Raw genomic sequence first — 14200 nt, forward strand, 5'->3', positions numbered from 1 at the left:
CCACTCATAGTAAGAGCACCTGAGCTGCAAGAGACGTGGGTTCAATCCCTGTGTCAGGAAGATTCCCCTGGAGTAGGGAATGGCACCCGACTCCAGTATTCTAGCCTGGGAAATCCTGTGGACTGAGGAGCCTGAGAGTCGGACGTGACAGAGCAACTGAGCACACACACTCCGCCACTTCCCCTTTTGTAGCCGTATGTTTGTTTTCTGTGTCTGTGATCTTCTTCTGTTTTGTAAATGAGCCCATTTGTAGCCATTTTTTTTAGCTTCCACATATAATGACTGCACATGGCATTAGTCTTTCTCTGATTTACTCCACATAGTGTGATAGTCTCTAGGTCCATCCATGTTGCTATGAATGGCATTATTTCATTCTTTTTATGGCTGAGTAATATTCCTCTGTGTGTGTGTGTGTGTGTGTGTGGAACATCTTTATCCATTCATCTGTGGATGGACACTTGGGTTGTTTCGATGCCTTAACTACTGTAATAATACAAGCAAGTCTTTTAAAGGATAACATTTTCAGACCCATTGTTAACACTTTTTTGCACAGGCAATGGTACCTTTCTCCCCATTTCTCTTTTTGAAGTGACCCAGGAAATTTTTTTTGTGCCTGAGGCCCCGATTTGATGAGAAAGTTCTAGTTTATCATGAATATAAGCTCAATAAGTTTCCTAACAGACAACCTTGAGTTAGGCAAGAACCAGTGGGCAAGGGGTGGTGGCATGGGGGCAGGTCTGAAGAGTCCTGAGAGTTCTAGACCATAGTGAATAGGCCCAGCCACTGGTCCTGAGCTGGCCACTCACTCAAATTCCAACTTGGCCAAGCATCTCCCAAAAGGAGCCCCAGTTTTCTCTTCTCTGCAGGTCTCCATCCTCAACAGGCCACCCAGGGTAGCTGGGCCACAGGGCTTCTTAAAGCCTTGCCTCGAGGAAAATCATGTAATATCACTTTTGCCACGTTCTAGCGGTTGAAGAAAGACATAGCCCAGCCTAGATTCAAGGGGAAGAGAAGCAGACACAACCTCTTAGTGGGAAGAATGGCAGTGTCACAACGCAAAGGGTGTGGAGAGAGCAAACGGTGGGGATCTCAGCCAGCTTTTGCGTCAGCCAGGCCATCTCGACTGTGGGCCCTTCACTCACTCATTCATTCACACATCCATCCATTCAGTGTGTACATGACCACCTACCAGGCTCCCAGCACTTCCCAGACATGGAATACAGAGGGGACCTTGTCTTCATGGGGCCTCAAGACTGATGGGGAAACAGGTAAGCAAGCCAACATGCGCCACAACGTCACAAGGAATGCGTGTTTACAGATCTTTATTTACACCATGCTTTTTTCTGATAAAGGATTGAATCAGCCTCTCCAAAAAGGCACAAGCAATAAAATCATGCATTTTAACTCCCAAAGAAAACTGAAACCAAAAGGAGAAAGAAGACAGTGTTTACTGAATAGCCAAGCACCTCACACATATTCTCTCCCTCCATCTTTTTCACAAGCTTGAGGAAAGGATTCAATTCAGTTCAGTTCAGTCGCTCAGTTGTGTCCGACTCTTTGCGACCCCATTCATCACAGCACACCAGGCCTCCCTGTCCATCACCATCTCCTGGAGTTCACTCAGACTCACGTCCATCAAGTCCGTGATGCCATCCAGCCATCTCATCCTCTGTCGTCCCCTTCTCCTCCTGCCCCCAATCCCTCCCAGCATCAGAGTCTTTTCCAATGAGCCAACTCTTCATATGAGGTGGCCAAAGTACTGGAGTTTCAGCTTTAGCATCATTCCTTCCAAAGAAATCCCAGGGCTGATCTCCTTCAGAATGGACTGGTTGGATCTCCTTGCAGTCCAAGGGACTCTCAAGAGTCTTCTCCAACGCCACAGTTCAAAAGCATCAATTCTTTGGCGCTCAGCCTTCTTCACAGTCCAACTCTCACATCCATACATGACCACAGGAAAAACCATAGCCTTGACTAGATAGACCTTAGTCAGCAAAGTAATGCCTCTGCTTTTGAAAAGGATTATTATACCCCTTTTATAGTTAAGTAAACTGAGGTTCATGGCAGATAAATGACTCACTCAAGTTCCCACGGGTCCTGAATGGCAGGGGTGAGTCTCACTGCTGAGTCTGGCCTCAAAGTCTGTGTGTGACAACAGAGCAGCTGTAAAAGAGCTTCGGATTTGATGGAGCTTCCTAGCAGGCTGGGGGAAAAGGGAAACTGAACACATTGCCCAGTTCAGTTCAGTCGCTCAGTCGTATCAGACTCTTTGCGATCCCATGAATCGCAGCACACCAGGCCTCCCTGTCCATCGCCAACTCCCAGAATTCACCCAAACTCGTGTCCATCGAGTCAGTGATGCCATCCAGCCATCTCATCCTCTGTCATCCCCTTCTCCTCCTGCCCCCAATCCCTCCCAGCATCAGAGTCTTTTCCAATGAGTCAACTTTTCGCATGAGGTGGCCAGACTACTGGAGTTTCAGCTTTAGCATCTGTCTTTCCAAAGAACACCCAGGACTGATCTCCTTTAGAATGGACTGGTTGGATCTCCTTGCAGTCCAAGGGACTCTCAAGAGTCTTCTCCAACACCACAGTTCAAAAGCACCAATTCTTCAGCGCTCAGCTTTCTTCACAGTCCAACTCTCACATCCATACATGACCACTGGAAAAAACCATAGCCTTGACTAGATGGACCTTTGTTGGCAAAGTAATGTCTCTGCTTTTGAATATGCTATCTAGGTTGATCATAACTTTCCTTCCAAGGAGTGAGAGTCTTTTAATTTCATGGCTGCATATTGCCCAGTGGATACCTAGATGAGAAAAAACTAGGTATTTCATTGAGGGGAGGCAAAGCCCTGCTTAGCACTGAATTAATTTTTCTTTGCTCAAGGAAGAGTTGGTGAAAGAGAGTTTATGGGATGGAATTGATGGGGCTCAGCTTGGACCATCTAAGTTGGATGATCCTTTTAAAAAAAAAAAAATTATGTATGTATTTGGCTGTGCTAGGTCTTAGTTGCTGCTCACAGGATTTTTGTTCTTCATTGCAGCATGCAGAATCTTTAGTTGCAGCATGTGGGATCTAGTTCCCTGGCCAGGGATTGAACCTGGGCCCCCTGCATTGGGACTGGGAATATTAGCCACTGGACCACGAGGGAAACCCCCTGAATGGCCCCTAAGTTTATAGGCAGGGAGGTTCTGTCCTCCAGTAAGCATCTTCATCTGTGTGTGTGTGTTTCTCTGTGTCACTGTCTTTCTCTTTTCACCCACCCTCTCATCCCTCTTTCTGCCTCCTTTGCCTCTATTCCGCCCTTGCCTACACTCGAAATGCAAAGAATCCCTACCACTCAAACTCTGCCGGTTTTAGGAAGTACTGCTACGTCAAGAGCCTGCGCACCAGACCCCAGCAAGACAGGACTTCCTCCCCAGGCTGTGCTGGGCGGGGCGAACGGGAAAGGGCCTGGTGTGTCTGAGGTGACACAGCCCTGCCTGAGCAGCCCGAGTGGCAGCTGGGTCAGCGGGCTGCGGGAGCGCAGGCCACTCTCCCCCAGGGGCTTCAGAATGGACTTGTGCCACCCAGGTAAGCACCTGGGCCGACCTGGCTGGGCCTCACTTTCCTGTTCTATAGTATGGGGGTAATAGTGCCTGCCTCACAGGAAGCAGCATGTATAAATAGATATAACACAGGTGGGACATGCAGAAGCAGGCGACAGACCTTGATGAGCTCAGGCTAGGCGCCAAGCTGTGTTGCAAGTACTGGGAGTCCAGCAAACCAAGCAGGCATGGCCCCTGCCCTAATGAGCTTACACTCCAGAGGAGACAGACAGTAAATATACGAATGTGCTGTCAGACGGTGACAAGCAGGATGAAGGACAGTAAGGTGAGATAAGGAAGATGGGAGAGGGTGGCCAAGAAGGCCTCAAGAGGAGGCACTGTTTGAGCAGAGACTTGTAGCAGAGAAGGGAGTGATCCATGTGAGTTTCCGGGGAAAGAACATTCCAGGCAAAGGAATCGTCAGTGCAAAGGCCCTGAGGTGGAATTGAGAAAGGTGGTTTGTGTTGAAGATGATGATGTTGGTGAGGATGATAACTGTCTGGGTGACATAATAACCCTGCAGCCCGTTTGGCCTCTGGTGGGCGATGATGGCCTTTGGGGAGGCTGAGGACACCAGCTTTGCCAGTGAAGGGACCGGCAGGGTTGAGCAGCAGGGGCTGTGGCTGAGAGTCTGCCTGGTAAGCAGGCAAGGAGGCTGAGCAGCTGGTATGAGAGCAGGGCCAGGCTGTGTTGCGTTGTGTATCTGTGATGCAGAAAGGATTGGGACTAAACCTCTGTGCCCTGCATCTCAGAATGTTCTAGCATGGCCTGGAACTCCAGAAGACAGACTGCCTGGAGCTGTCCAGTTCCCCAGGTCCAGATGACATGAACCCTGTTAGCAACAGAACCCTTTCTTCAAACAAAACCTAAGACAGAGCATTCTGATCCCGCCCACTGGGCCTCCCCTTGCCCCAAGGGTTCTGGGGAACACAGTTAGAGAACCACTGATCTGTTTCAACAGCCCTCCTTTACTTGTGTGCTCAGTTGCTAAGTCGTGTCTGACTCTTTTGTGACCCCATGGACTGTAGTCCGCCAGGCTCCTCTCTGTCCATGGGATGTTCCCAGGCAAGAATATTGGAGTGGGCTGCCATGTCCTCCTCCAGGGGATCTTCCCAACCCAGGGACTGAACCCATGTCTCCTGAGTCTCCTGCATTGGCAGGCGGGTTCTCTACCCCTGAGCCACCTGGGAAGCCCTCATTTACACATGGAACGAAAGGGGGGACACAGTCTTGCTGAGGCAGGATGACTCCACGCCTCCCGGCTGCCTGTTCAGCACTCTCACCGCAGCCCTTGTGCTTCTCCTGGGGGCTTTTGGGGCCCGGTGGCTCATGGAGTGTATGTCTTCAGTGAACACATCTTAGTGGCAACTAGGGGGGCAAGAGGAGCCCCAGGAGGAGCAGTGCCAGGCTCAAGGTCACTCAGCAGCTGCGAGGGTGACGGGAGACAGTGAATTCTTGCCCCCCAACTACCTGTCTTTGCACCATTATTCCTGGGGTCTTCAGACACAAAAATCTTTAGGATGGTTTGTTTCCACCACGCAAGGAGATTATCCTCAGGAGACTGAAGCTCACAGAGGTGAACTGGAGGACAGGATGGAATTGTTCAAAGTCAGGCAGCCAATAAGTGGCAGAATAGGGACAAGATCTGAGAGGAGCGAGAGCCCCAGTTTAGCCTGGGCTGTGGGGGAGGGACAGGAGGGGCGGGGCCTCCCAGGGAGGCCAAGAGGTGAGTCTCTGCTTCAGGCTGGTCCTGGAAGGACAGGGATCCAGCGGAGTCACTGCAGGCAGTCTCTTGGGAGATCTGAGGATTCCATTGATCAGTTCGCCTATTCATTCGTTCATACAATAAGCAGTCCTCTGGTGTGCAGGTCCTGGGCTGTGCGATGCTGGAGATAGCAATGACCAGGCCACAAGCCCAGTCCTGAGGGAGCTGCTGGTCTGGCATGTGGGGCAGAGGAAGAAAAATCCTGCAGGACGGTGACCCAGGGCAGATGCGCAGAGGGGCACAGACCTGCAGCCTGGGAGGGAGACACTTTCCACCCAGGGCAAGGGCGATCTGGGAGGACTTCCTGGAGGAAATGAAGGGAAGAAAGGTCATTTCTGTGCTACCTAGACTGGGTCTTTATTGGAGCTCCTTCACAGCCTGGTGACTTTCCCTCTCTGAGCTCAGGTGTGTCATCTCTAAGTGGGCACCATCATCCCAGCAAGACCTAGGGAAGCGACCTGGTTCAGATCCCACCTCTGCACCAACCTGCCAGAGGTCACAATGGGCCTCTTCCTTCTGTGGGTTTCAGTTTCCCCACTCATACAATGGATGGGATGGTGGCGAAGGGGCTGCCTCCCCACCTCCAGCTGTGGGTGTTTGATACCCGCAGGTCCCCTCCCCCGGGTCTGCTGAAACGCTGAGCGGTCTGGGCAACAAAGCCCCGGTGTGACCAAAGGCAGCCGTGGGGCTGGTGCAGCAAGACTGCAGGTTAAAAATAGAGGCAGCTGGGCTGGGGGAGGAAGCCACACGATGCGATGGGCGCACAGGGCCTCAGGGGCTGGGGCGAGTGTAGCTCTGCTGGCCGCCCCCCACCCCAGATCCCCTTGCTGGATTCAAGGCCCGCGGATCGCACCCCCTCCTGCCCTAGAAAGGGGAAGCGGGTCCAGCTGTCCTGGAAGTGGGGCTATGAGCAGATTTCTAAAAATATGCTGGGAAAGAGGAAGGACAAAGGGGAAGTAGAGAGGAGCTGGGGAGCTGGTTGGGGCGGCACCTGGGCACACTCAGCCGGCCTGGGCCTGGAGCGCAAGAGGCGGGGCGGGGGTGGGGGGACAGCCCAGCTTGGTGAGGAGGAGTCATTGGCAAAGGCGGCCTTCCAGAGGTGTGGATTTACAGCCCAGTGAAGGGTAAGCAGATCTCATGGCAGCGGCAGTTGTTACTAATATTTTAATATTCTTGTGTTTTTTATCGTTATTGTCACTATTTTTATTATTATTAAAAATCCATCTGCCTCGAGCTGCGCCAGTGCCTGAAACTTCGTCATCACCTGAACTGGAATCAGCAGTGACCCCTCTCAGGCTGCGCCCTTGCCACCCTTTCTGAACCTCAGTGCCCTCTGCTCTGAAATGGGGAGAAATCCCTACTTTTAAGCAAACAGGTGAAGCGTTGGAAAGCCCCTGTCCACCACGTGAGGAGAGCAGCAGGCTCGGGGTGGTCTGCACTGTTTCGGGGTTGGAGGGGGGTTAGACGTACTTGGCCAGCCTCCAGCTATTTGGGTCAGGACCTGACAGAAGGGGACGGTGGCCTGAGAGGGTTCAGGAACACACCTGCCAAGCCATTAAAGGCGGTACATGAATAAAAAGGCAAGACTTCCTGGCAGTCCAGTAGTTAAGACTCTGCACTTCCAAAGCAGGTAGCACGGGTTCGATCCCTGGTCGGGGAACTGAGATCCCACATGCCATGTGGCCAAAAAATTTTAATCATTAAAATAAAATTGAGCCTTAAAAGAAAAAATTTTTAAATAAATAACCTCTCACTACCCCCCCTTGTCATTCCACTCTCCCAGGTGGAAAAAAATAGCACTTTCCCCAGCTCTATAATGTTGGCCTCGTTTTATTTTTTTACCCAAAAAGAGAAAGGGGCTCAGACTGCGGCCATCACCCTGCACCTTGTCTTCATCCTTCTTGGTGGTCAGCAGTTCTGGGTCAGAAGATCCACACTTAGCGTCTTGTGGGGGTTTTGACGATCTGTACAGAGATGCCTGGCTGCAGAAGATGGGTGTTAAATTGGGTATCAAAGCTGTGGCCTCAGAGCCCCAGATCGGCCGGGGTGTGAGCCACAACTCTGCCACCTTCCAGCTGTGTCCCCTTGGGCAGGTCACTTAACCTCTCTGAGCCCCCAGTGCCTCATCTATAGAATGAGATTTAGAAATACCCGGCTCCAGAGTCAGGGTCAGGATCAAACAAGATAGTGGATGGCAAGAGCCTGGAGTGCCCAGGGCCTGCAACACAGTAGGGGCTCAACCAGCATGTCTTTCCTTTGCCAGCAACTTGTCTTGTTTGTAGAGCAAGATCCCAGATTTGCTGCGGGGATAGAGGGGGTTGGTGGTGCACAGATGGAGGGCCCCAGAGGAGATGGAGAGAATGAGTAGGAGCTGCCAGGCAGGGAGGAGAACGAAGGGCATTCCTGAACCAAGGAACAGAATGTGCAAAGACCTGTGGAGGGAAAGAGCAGCCAAGAGGCCCTCAGGCCAAGGGCAGGGGTGGGTGCAGTGTGAGATGAGCGTCGGCCAGGTAAGACTTGGGGTCTTCTTTTTAAGACTGATTTATTTGGCTGTGCCAGGTATTAGTTGCTACATGAGGGACGTTTAGCTGCAGCATGCGAACTCTCGGTTGCAGCATGTGGGATCTAGTTCCCTGATCAGGGATCAAACCTGGGCCCCCTGCATTGGGAGGGCGGAGTCTTAGCCACTAGACAATGGGATGTCATGGGAGACTGCATGGGAGGGACAGAGTGGAGGCAGGGAGGATTCAGGAGGCTGTAAGTTATCTGGAGAGAGTAGCCCAGGGTCTGGGTGAGGGTGAAGGCTGTGGAAACAGAAAGAAGATAAACAGGGCTTGGTGATGAAGGACACACGAGGCTTAGAGTGAGGTGTGTGTCAAGGTGCTTCCTGGGGTTCTGGCCAGGGTATCTGAGGGGCCATTCCCACAGCTTCAGAACTCAGGAAGAAGGCCAGGTTGAGGGGACATTCTAGGAGTTCTGCTTTAGTTGCAGAGACAAATGAGCTGACAGAACACAAGAGGGGTGGAAGGGTCTGAAGCTCAGGGCAAGGAGTTGGAGCTGAGAGTATGGGTGTGATTCCTTGGCCCAGGAGGAGAGGGGGTAATAATGAGACCCCACAGGAAGAGAGGAGAAGTCAGCCTGGGCCCCAGCCATGGGATCTCCATGGCTCATCCTTGACCATCTACCGTGGGGAGCATCCACAGGAACATGGAATTCCTTCCTGGCTTCTATCCAACAAGCAGCCAGTCAGGAATTTACTTGGCCTCCACCAGCAGGTGTACCCTGGGCGAGAAACGGGCCTTCAGGACAAACCCCTGCCAACAGGAAAACAATGAAAAGCAAACAAACACAAAGGTTGGATCTTTCACTCCAAAGTCAACTAGAAGTGACTGGGTTTTTCCACCGTGGAACTCAGCCTCCCTCCACTCCTGACGGAAGAGTTCCAGGTCCCAGTTTCTAGCACCGCCTCCCCCGCTATGGCCCTGCTCCAGCCTCCATGAAGATGGCCCCTCACTCTGTCCATCCCTGCATGTTTCCAAAGGCATGCAGAATCTACCTCTCCTGGGATGGAAGCTTAGGTGTGGGAAAACTAGGGTTCTGATGCCAACACTGCCACTTCCTGGCTGTGTGACCCAGAGCAAGTCACTTCACCTCTCTGAGTCTCAGTGTCTTAAACTGAGAAAGATCCATTTAGAGGTTAATGAGACGCTTACTTTGTCCCTTGGTATAAGTGCTACCTCCCCTCACCTCCACTCCACTCCCACTTGGAAACCAGGATCTCTAGACCTCATAGTTGCAAGGAGAGGAAGGAAATCTCCCAAGGCGGTCACTAGAAGGATAGTACCACTCCTGGTTCCTGAATCCCAGTAGATTACCTCTTGGGAACAAAGCACCATCTAATGGTCGTTGATTTAAGGTGTGTAGTACATCTTCAAGCATGGTGCCCCATCCAAGCAGTTTAACACCTCCAACTGACAGCTCAGCTGCATCTTCAACAGGCTGCTCTGTGGCTCCATCAGGCCAGCATCTTCCAGTGGTGAAATGTGTGAGAGGGCCATTGGGTCCTTAGGCCGCATGCTCCTCCCACACCTTCTTCAGTGTAAAGAGGGCTCCTTGGTCCAGTGGGATGTTTTGCTGTATTCTGGGTCAGCAGATTGAGCCCTTGGATAGTGGTGCTGGCCCAGGCTCTGTGGGCAGGAAAAGCCACTGTAAGCAGAATGAGGGATCCAGTTTAATAGATTTGCTGCCAAGTTGCTGGCTGCTCTTGTTGAAAAACAGTGGGTCTCTGTTGCTGGCAGGTCTGATATGAATCAGTGGCAGTAGCTTGGGGACCCTGGATGAGTGAGTCCACACAGAGCCTCCAAAGAGGCCACATGGCTGCTTCACCCATGTACATGGTACAAGCATTGGGCTCTCCAGGCAGAGACTGGCTGATGTCAACTGGCTGAGTCATTCTCTCTGCCTGGTGATTTAGTGACTCCCTTGTGGTGGCTGTTTCCTGGGGAACATCAGTGTGTTTACAAAAATCTTCACACTCTGCCACAGGGCCGCCCGCGTGCCTCTTCCCCAGGCCTTTTTGTTCTCAGTCTTCTTTCCTTCTGAACAGTCAAGGCACCTTCTTCTACTCATGAATGCAGGTATATTCTCACTTCACACTGCTTCTCTTTCCACATGAAATAAATGCCTTTCCCAAAGCTCTGCCTCCTGGAAGGGCTTCTCACCATTGTCCTTCTGGAACATCTTGAGCAGGGTTGTAGTTCAATAGCTATTCGGTTTTACTTGTAACCAAACCCTGAGCCATCCATCCCAGAACTAAGTGCAGCCTTTCCTCCTTTGTCATAAGGTCGCAAGGGACCCATCCGTGAAGACACAGTATGAGCTGGGGGACCTGGTGTAACAGCAGTGGGTGACACGGGGGTCTGGGTCAGCTGTCCCTGGGGCTTCCTGGATCCTTCTGTCTCTAAGGATTGCTGTTGGGCTCACTTGACTTTATCACTTGATGGGTCAGACAGACCTATCTGGCTGCTTGATGAGGGGATCATTACCATATATTCCTGATACAGTGTTGCAGAAGCCTTCCTGCTCTGGGCCTGGCCTCTCCTTCAGTCAATAGGGCTTGGGTCTAAAAACTGGCTTGGGCCTTGACTTTTTATATAGTGACTGCCCAATGGGAGCAGTGTATCCTTGGGTGAGGCAGCTCCATTTGGGCTGAGGTAAGTTCTGAGGAGGGACTCAGCTGCGAGTCCTCAGCAGGTCACACACGCCCACACCAGCCACTGGGGGAGTGGGTGCCTTGGTCCTGCAAGGGAGAACCAGGAGGCACAACGTGGCATCCATTATATGTGTGTTGTACCCTTACCATATGCCACATACTCACAGAGTGTTTGGCCGAAGTCAGCGTTTTCAATCCTGACAACCACCCTCTAGGTTGTGGTTCATGTTTCAGAGACAAGAACACTGTGTTAGCTGTTTCACGGTTGGCTGATGTAACAAAAAGGCTCAGAATAACAGAGAGTGAGACATCCTCAAACCTTCTCTCTCTCATTGAAAAATGATTCTTCTCCATATGGATGCCTGGAGCCCAGATTCCTTCTAGCCTGATGCCCTGCCATCTCAATACCCAGCTGACATCTCAAAGCCCAAGATAGCTGCTCAGTCGACAGAAGGGGGACGTAGGGAAAGGGACCCCTTGATATTCTCTCTGCTTTTATTTGGAAGAGATCATGTCTGTACTCACAAAACCTTTAAGAAATGTGATCAGGCGCTTCCCAAAGCGAAGCCTTGAGAGTCGAGAGGATTTGGATGAGCAGACAAGAAAAGGCATCCTAGGGTGGAGGAGCTATAGAGGCCAAGGCGGGGAAGTAAGACTGTTAGACCATTTGAGGGCAGGCTGCAGTGGTGGGCTCTTGTTGGGAATGGTGGGGAGCAAGGCTGGCTGGAGAGGCCTGGGAGACTGTGGAGGCCCCAGGACCAGGACAAAGACTTTCTCCTCTAAGGAATCAAGATTCCATGGAGATTTTGACCAGGAGAGTATTATGGGACAGAAAGCACAGCAGGGTGTATAGCAGTGGGCCAGCTGACCCAGGCAGGGAAACGGTCATAGCACCTTGCACAGGACACTGGAGCACCCACGTCTCCTTTCATTCATTTCCAGGTGAATTGTAGTCACCCCCACCCAAGTCCCACCCTGGCAGCAACTTGCCCCTTTGGAACCCTGGCCAGTCCCCCTCACCTCTCTGAGCTTGAGTGAAATGTCCCCCCACATCCAGTTTCCTCATCTTTATAGTAAGGATATCAGGAGCACCCTACTGAAGGCTCATTACCTAGCCTCTCCTGAAGGTAGCTGTGGCCATGTGACAACAGGTGGCCAATGGGATGTCAGGGAAAATGATTGCCACTTCCTGGTCACACAAATACATGAATAGATGAGAGACACGTGATCCAGTGAAGAAATGAAGTTACGGTGCAGGATGAATGCCCCTGGCAAGTATGGCACTGAGTGCTTGCTGTGTCAGCCTCTTTCTAGGTGCTGTGTGTGTGCTCAGTCATGTCCAGTGTTTTGTGGCCCTGTGGACTGTAGCCCACCAGATTCCTCTGCCTGTGGAATGTTCCAGGCAGGACTGCAGTGGGGTGTCATTTCCTCCTCCAAGGGATCTTGCCGACCTGGGAATCGAAACCTCGTCTTTTGGGCCTCCTGCATTGGCCGGTGGACTCTTTCCTTTTTTTTTTAACATATTTATTTTGGGGCTCTGCTGAGTCTTGGTTGCTGTGCAGGCTTTTCACTGTTGTGGTGAGCGGGGGCTGCTCTCTAGTGCTGCTCAGGCTCCTCACTGCAGTGACGTCTCTTGCTGTGGAGCGCAGGCTATAGGGTGCAGGCTCAATAGCTGTGACACACAGACCTAGCTGTTGAGTGGCATGTGAAATCTTCCCAGATCAAGGATTGGACGCATGTCTCCTGCAATGGCAAGTGGATTCTTCATCACTAGCGCCACCTAGGAGGCCCCTTACTAGGTGCTGAGGATATAGCAATGAGCAAAATTATTGAAGCGCCTGTTCTCATGGGGTTGAGTGGAATGAGTAGAATACAAACGACGCAAGTGAACAGATGGCTGAGCGAGTCTGAGTGAGCCTGTACCCAGAGGGGCAAAAGAAACAAAAAGCTGGTGGAAGGCGAGGGTGGGGCAAGAACTGCTTTAGACAGAGCAGTCAGGGAAGGCCTCGTGGAGGAGGTGGCGTCCCAGCCAAGGCCTGAGTGAAGAGGGCAAGCAAGTCATGGGTTTCTGGAGGGAGGAGAGCCCTGGGGAAGTGAGAGCTAGCCGGGTGGCTAAGGGTGGAGCTGAGGGATGGAGGGGAGGGCTGGGAATGAGCCAGGGAACCACTAGCTCTTCTCTCTCCAGACCCAGGGGAGCTGAGCAGTGGGGAGGCGGAGGAGCTGCAGAGGATCAAATGGCACCGGAAACAGCTTCTGGAGGATATCCAGGTGTGTTCACACTCTGCTCACAATGCACACGCTTTTGTCCACACTCATGTTCACGCCCTCGAACCGCACCCACACATGAGCAAACACTCTTACTCACTCCTGATGCAGCCAGGACCAAGAGCAGGCCTAGATTCCAGCCCACTCGGAGCTTTGGCCTTGGCCCTTAGGAGTGGGAAGGACAGAATTCCCAAGGGGACTCCCCACTCCTGGCTCAGCTTCCAGGGCCTAGAGAGAGCCACGAGAGCAAGGCAGAGAAAGGGAGCAATTGATTAAGCACCTACTATGTGCAGAACCCCACCTTTGTGGCCTCTATCTGGTCTCATCCCCACCCTGAGCCTCAGCTTCCACCCTCCTAACACGTAGACCATTTAGTCAAGATAATGCCAATATCTGCCTAGCACTTTGCCACCTCACCAGCTCTCAGACATTAGCTCATTGATTCCCAGAAACCTTCTGAGCCAGGCGCTGCTTCTGCTCCTGGAATGAGCCATGCAGCTCAGTCCTGCCCCTGGGCCTTTGCACTCACAGTTCCCTCTGCCTGATACTCTCCAAGCCCTCCGTAGAGCTCCGCCTTCTCCTAGTTCACTCTTGGCTCAAATGTCTCTCCTCTTAGGGGCTGCCCTGTCCACCCTGGCTGTAGCTGCTGGAACCCTACCCTCCACCCCACCACGCATATACCTAGGATTCCAGAGAAAGACAAAGGCACAGGCTCATTCCCTCAGCAAGTACCTACCACCTGACAGGCTCTTTCTAGACCACTGCTCTGATCATGTTCTGTGTGGTCATTTCAATTGTCCCAAGATCCCAACCCCGCTGGACCATGAGCTCCTTGTAAGGGGAGCCTGGGTTTGTTTCCCACCACTGCATCCCCAGCCCAATGGTAAGAGCATAGTAGGTGTTCAATTAATAATTTTGCATGAACCCACCCCTCATTTTATTTGTGACTGGGCCAAGATCACATGGACTTAAAAGCTCTAGGTTCCACGCTGCCCCTAGGTCCCAGGACAAACCCCTAGGAACCACCCCCCATTCCAAGGTCTTGGTGGAGGAGAGGGAGGGCCGGGGTGCCTTCAGGGGCTCTTTCCAGGTGCGCATGCTGCAAAGGGATGCTGGACAAGCTGCCACCTCTCCCCATCTACCCAGTGGTGGTTGTCGGCAGAGTTAGGGGGTCTCCTGGAGACATGTTGGACACATGATCTCATCTCTCTGGGCCTCAGTGTCCTCTTCTGTAAATTCCGCTGGAATTGCAGAGTCCAAGAGAAGAGAGCCTAGGCTGTCTTGTACCATAGTGCACCCAGAGAATCTGGCTTGTAGTGGCCACAGAGTCTAGGGTAGGGTAAATGGATGGAGGGAGGAAAACCAGAGAG

General features: G+C 52.1%; 1 protein-coding gene across 4 annotated transcripts in view; it reads left to right on the forward strand.

The window, feature by feature from the left end:
• Positions 1 to 1313: 1313 nt before the first annotated feature.
• Positions 1314 to 14200, forward strand: part of CYTH4 (cytohesin 4) — a 32885-nt gene continuing 19998 nt past the window's right edge. Inside the window, exons 1-2 of one of the 4 annotated variants that reach the window (XM_069585354.1) lie at positions 1314 to 3574; positions 12751 to 12833. In XM_069585354.1, coding sequence (XP_069441455.1) covers positions 3163 to 3574; positions 12751 to 12833 — 495 coding nt within the window. In that variant the 5' untranslated portion in view covers positions 1314 to 3162. Of the gene's footprint in view, positions 6729 to 12750; positions 12834 to 14200 lie in introns of all 4 variants that reach the window. The other 3 variants (XM_069585355.1, XM_069585356.1, XM_069585357.1) reach the window with 3 other exon arrangements.

The sequence above is a fragment of the Ovis canadensis genome, chromosome 3 (genome assembly GCF_042477335.2).
Source record: "Ovis canadensis isolate MfBH-ARS-UI-01 breed Bighorn chromosome 3, ARS-UI_OviCan_v2, whole genome shotgun sequence".
In the NCBI taxonomy this organism is placed as follows: Eukaryota; Metazoa; Chordata; class Mammalia; order Artiodactyla; family Bovidae; genus Ovis; species Ovis canadensis.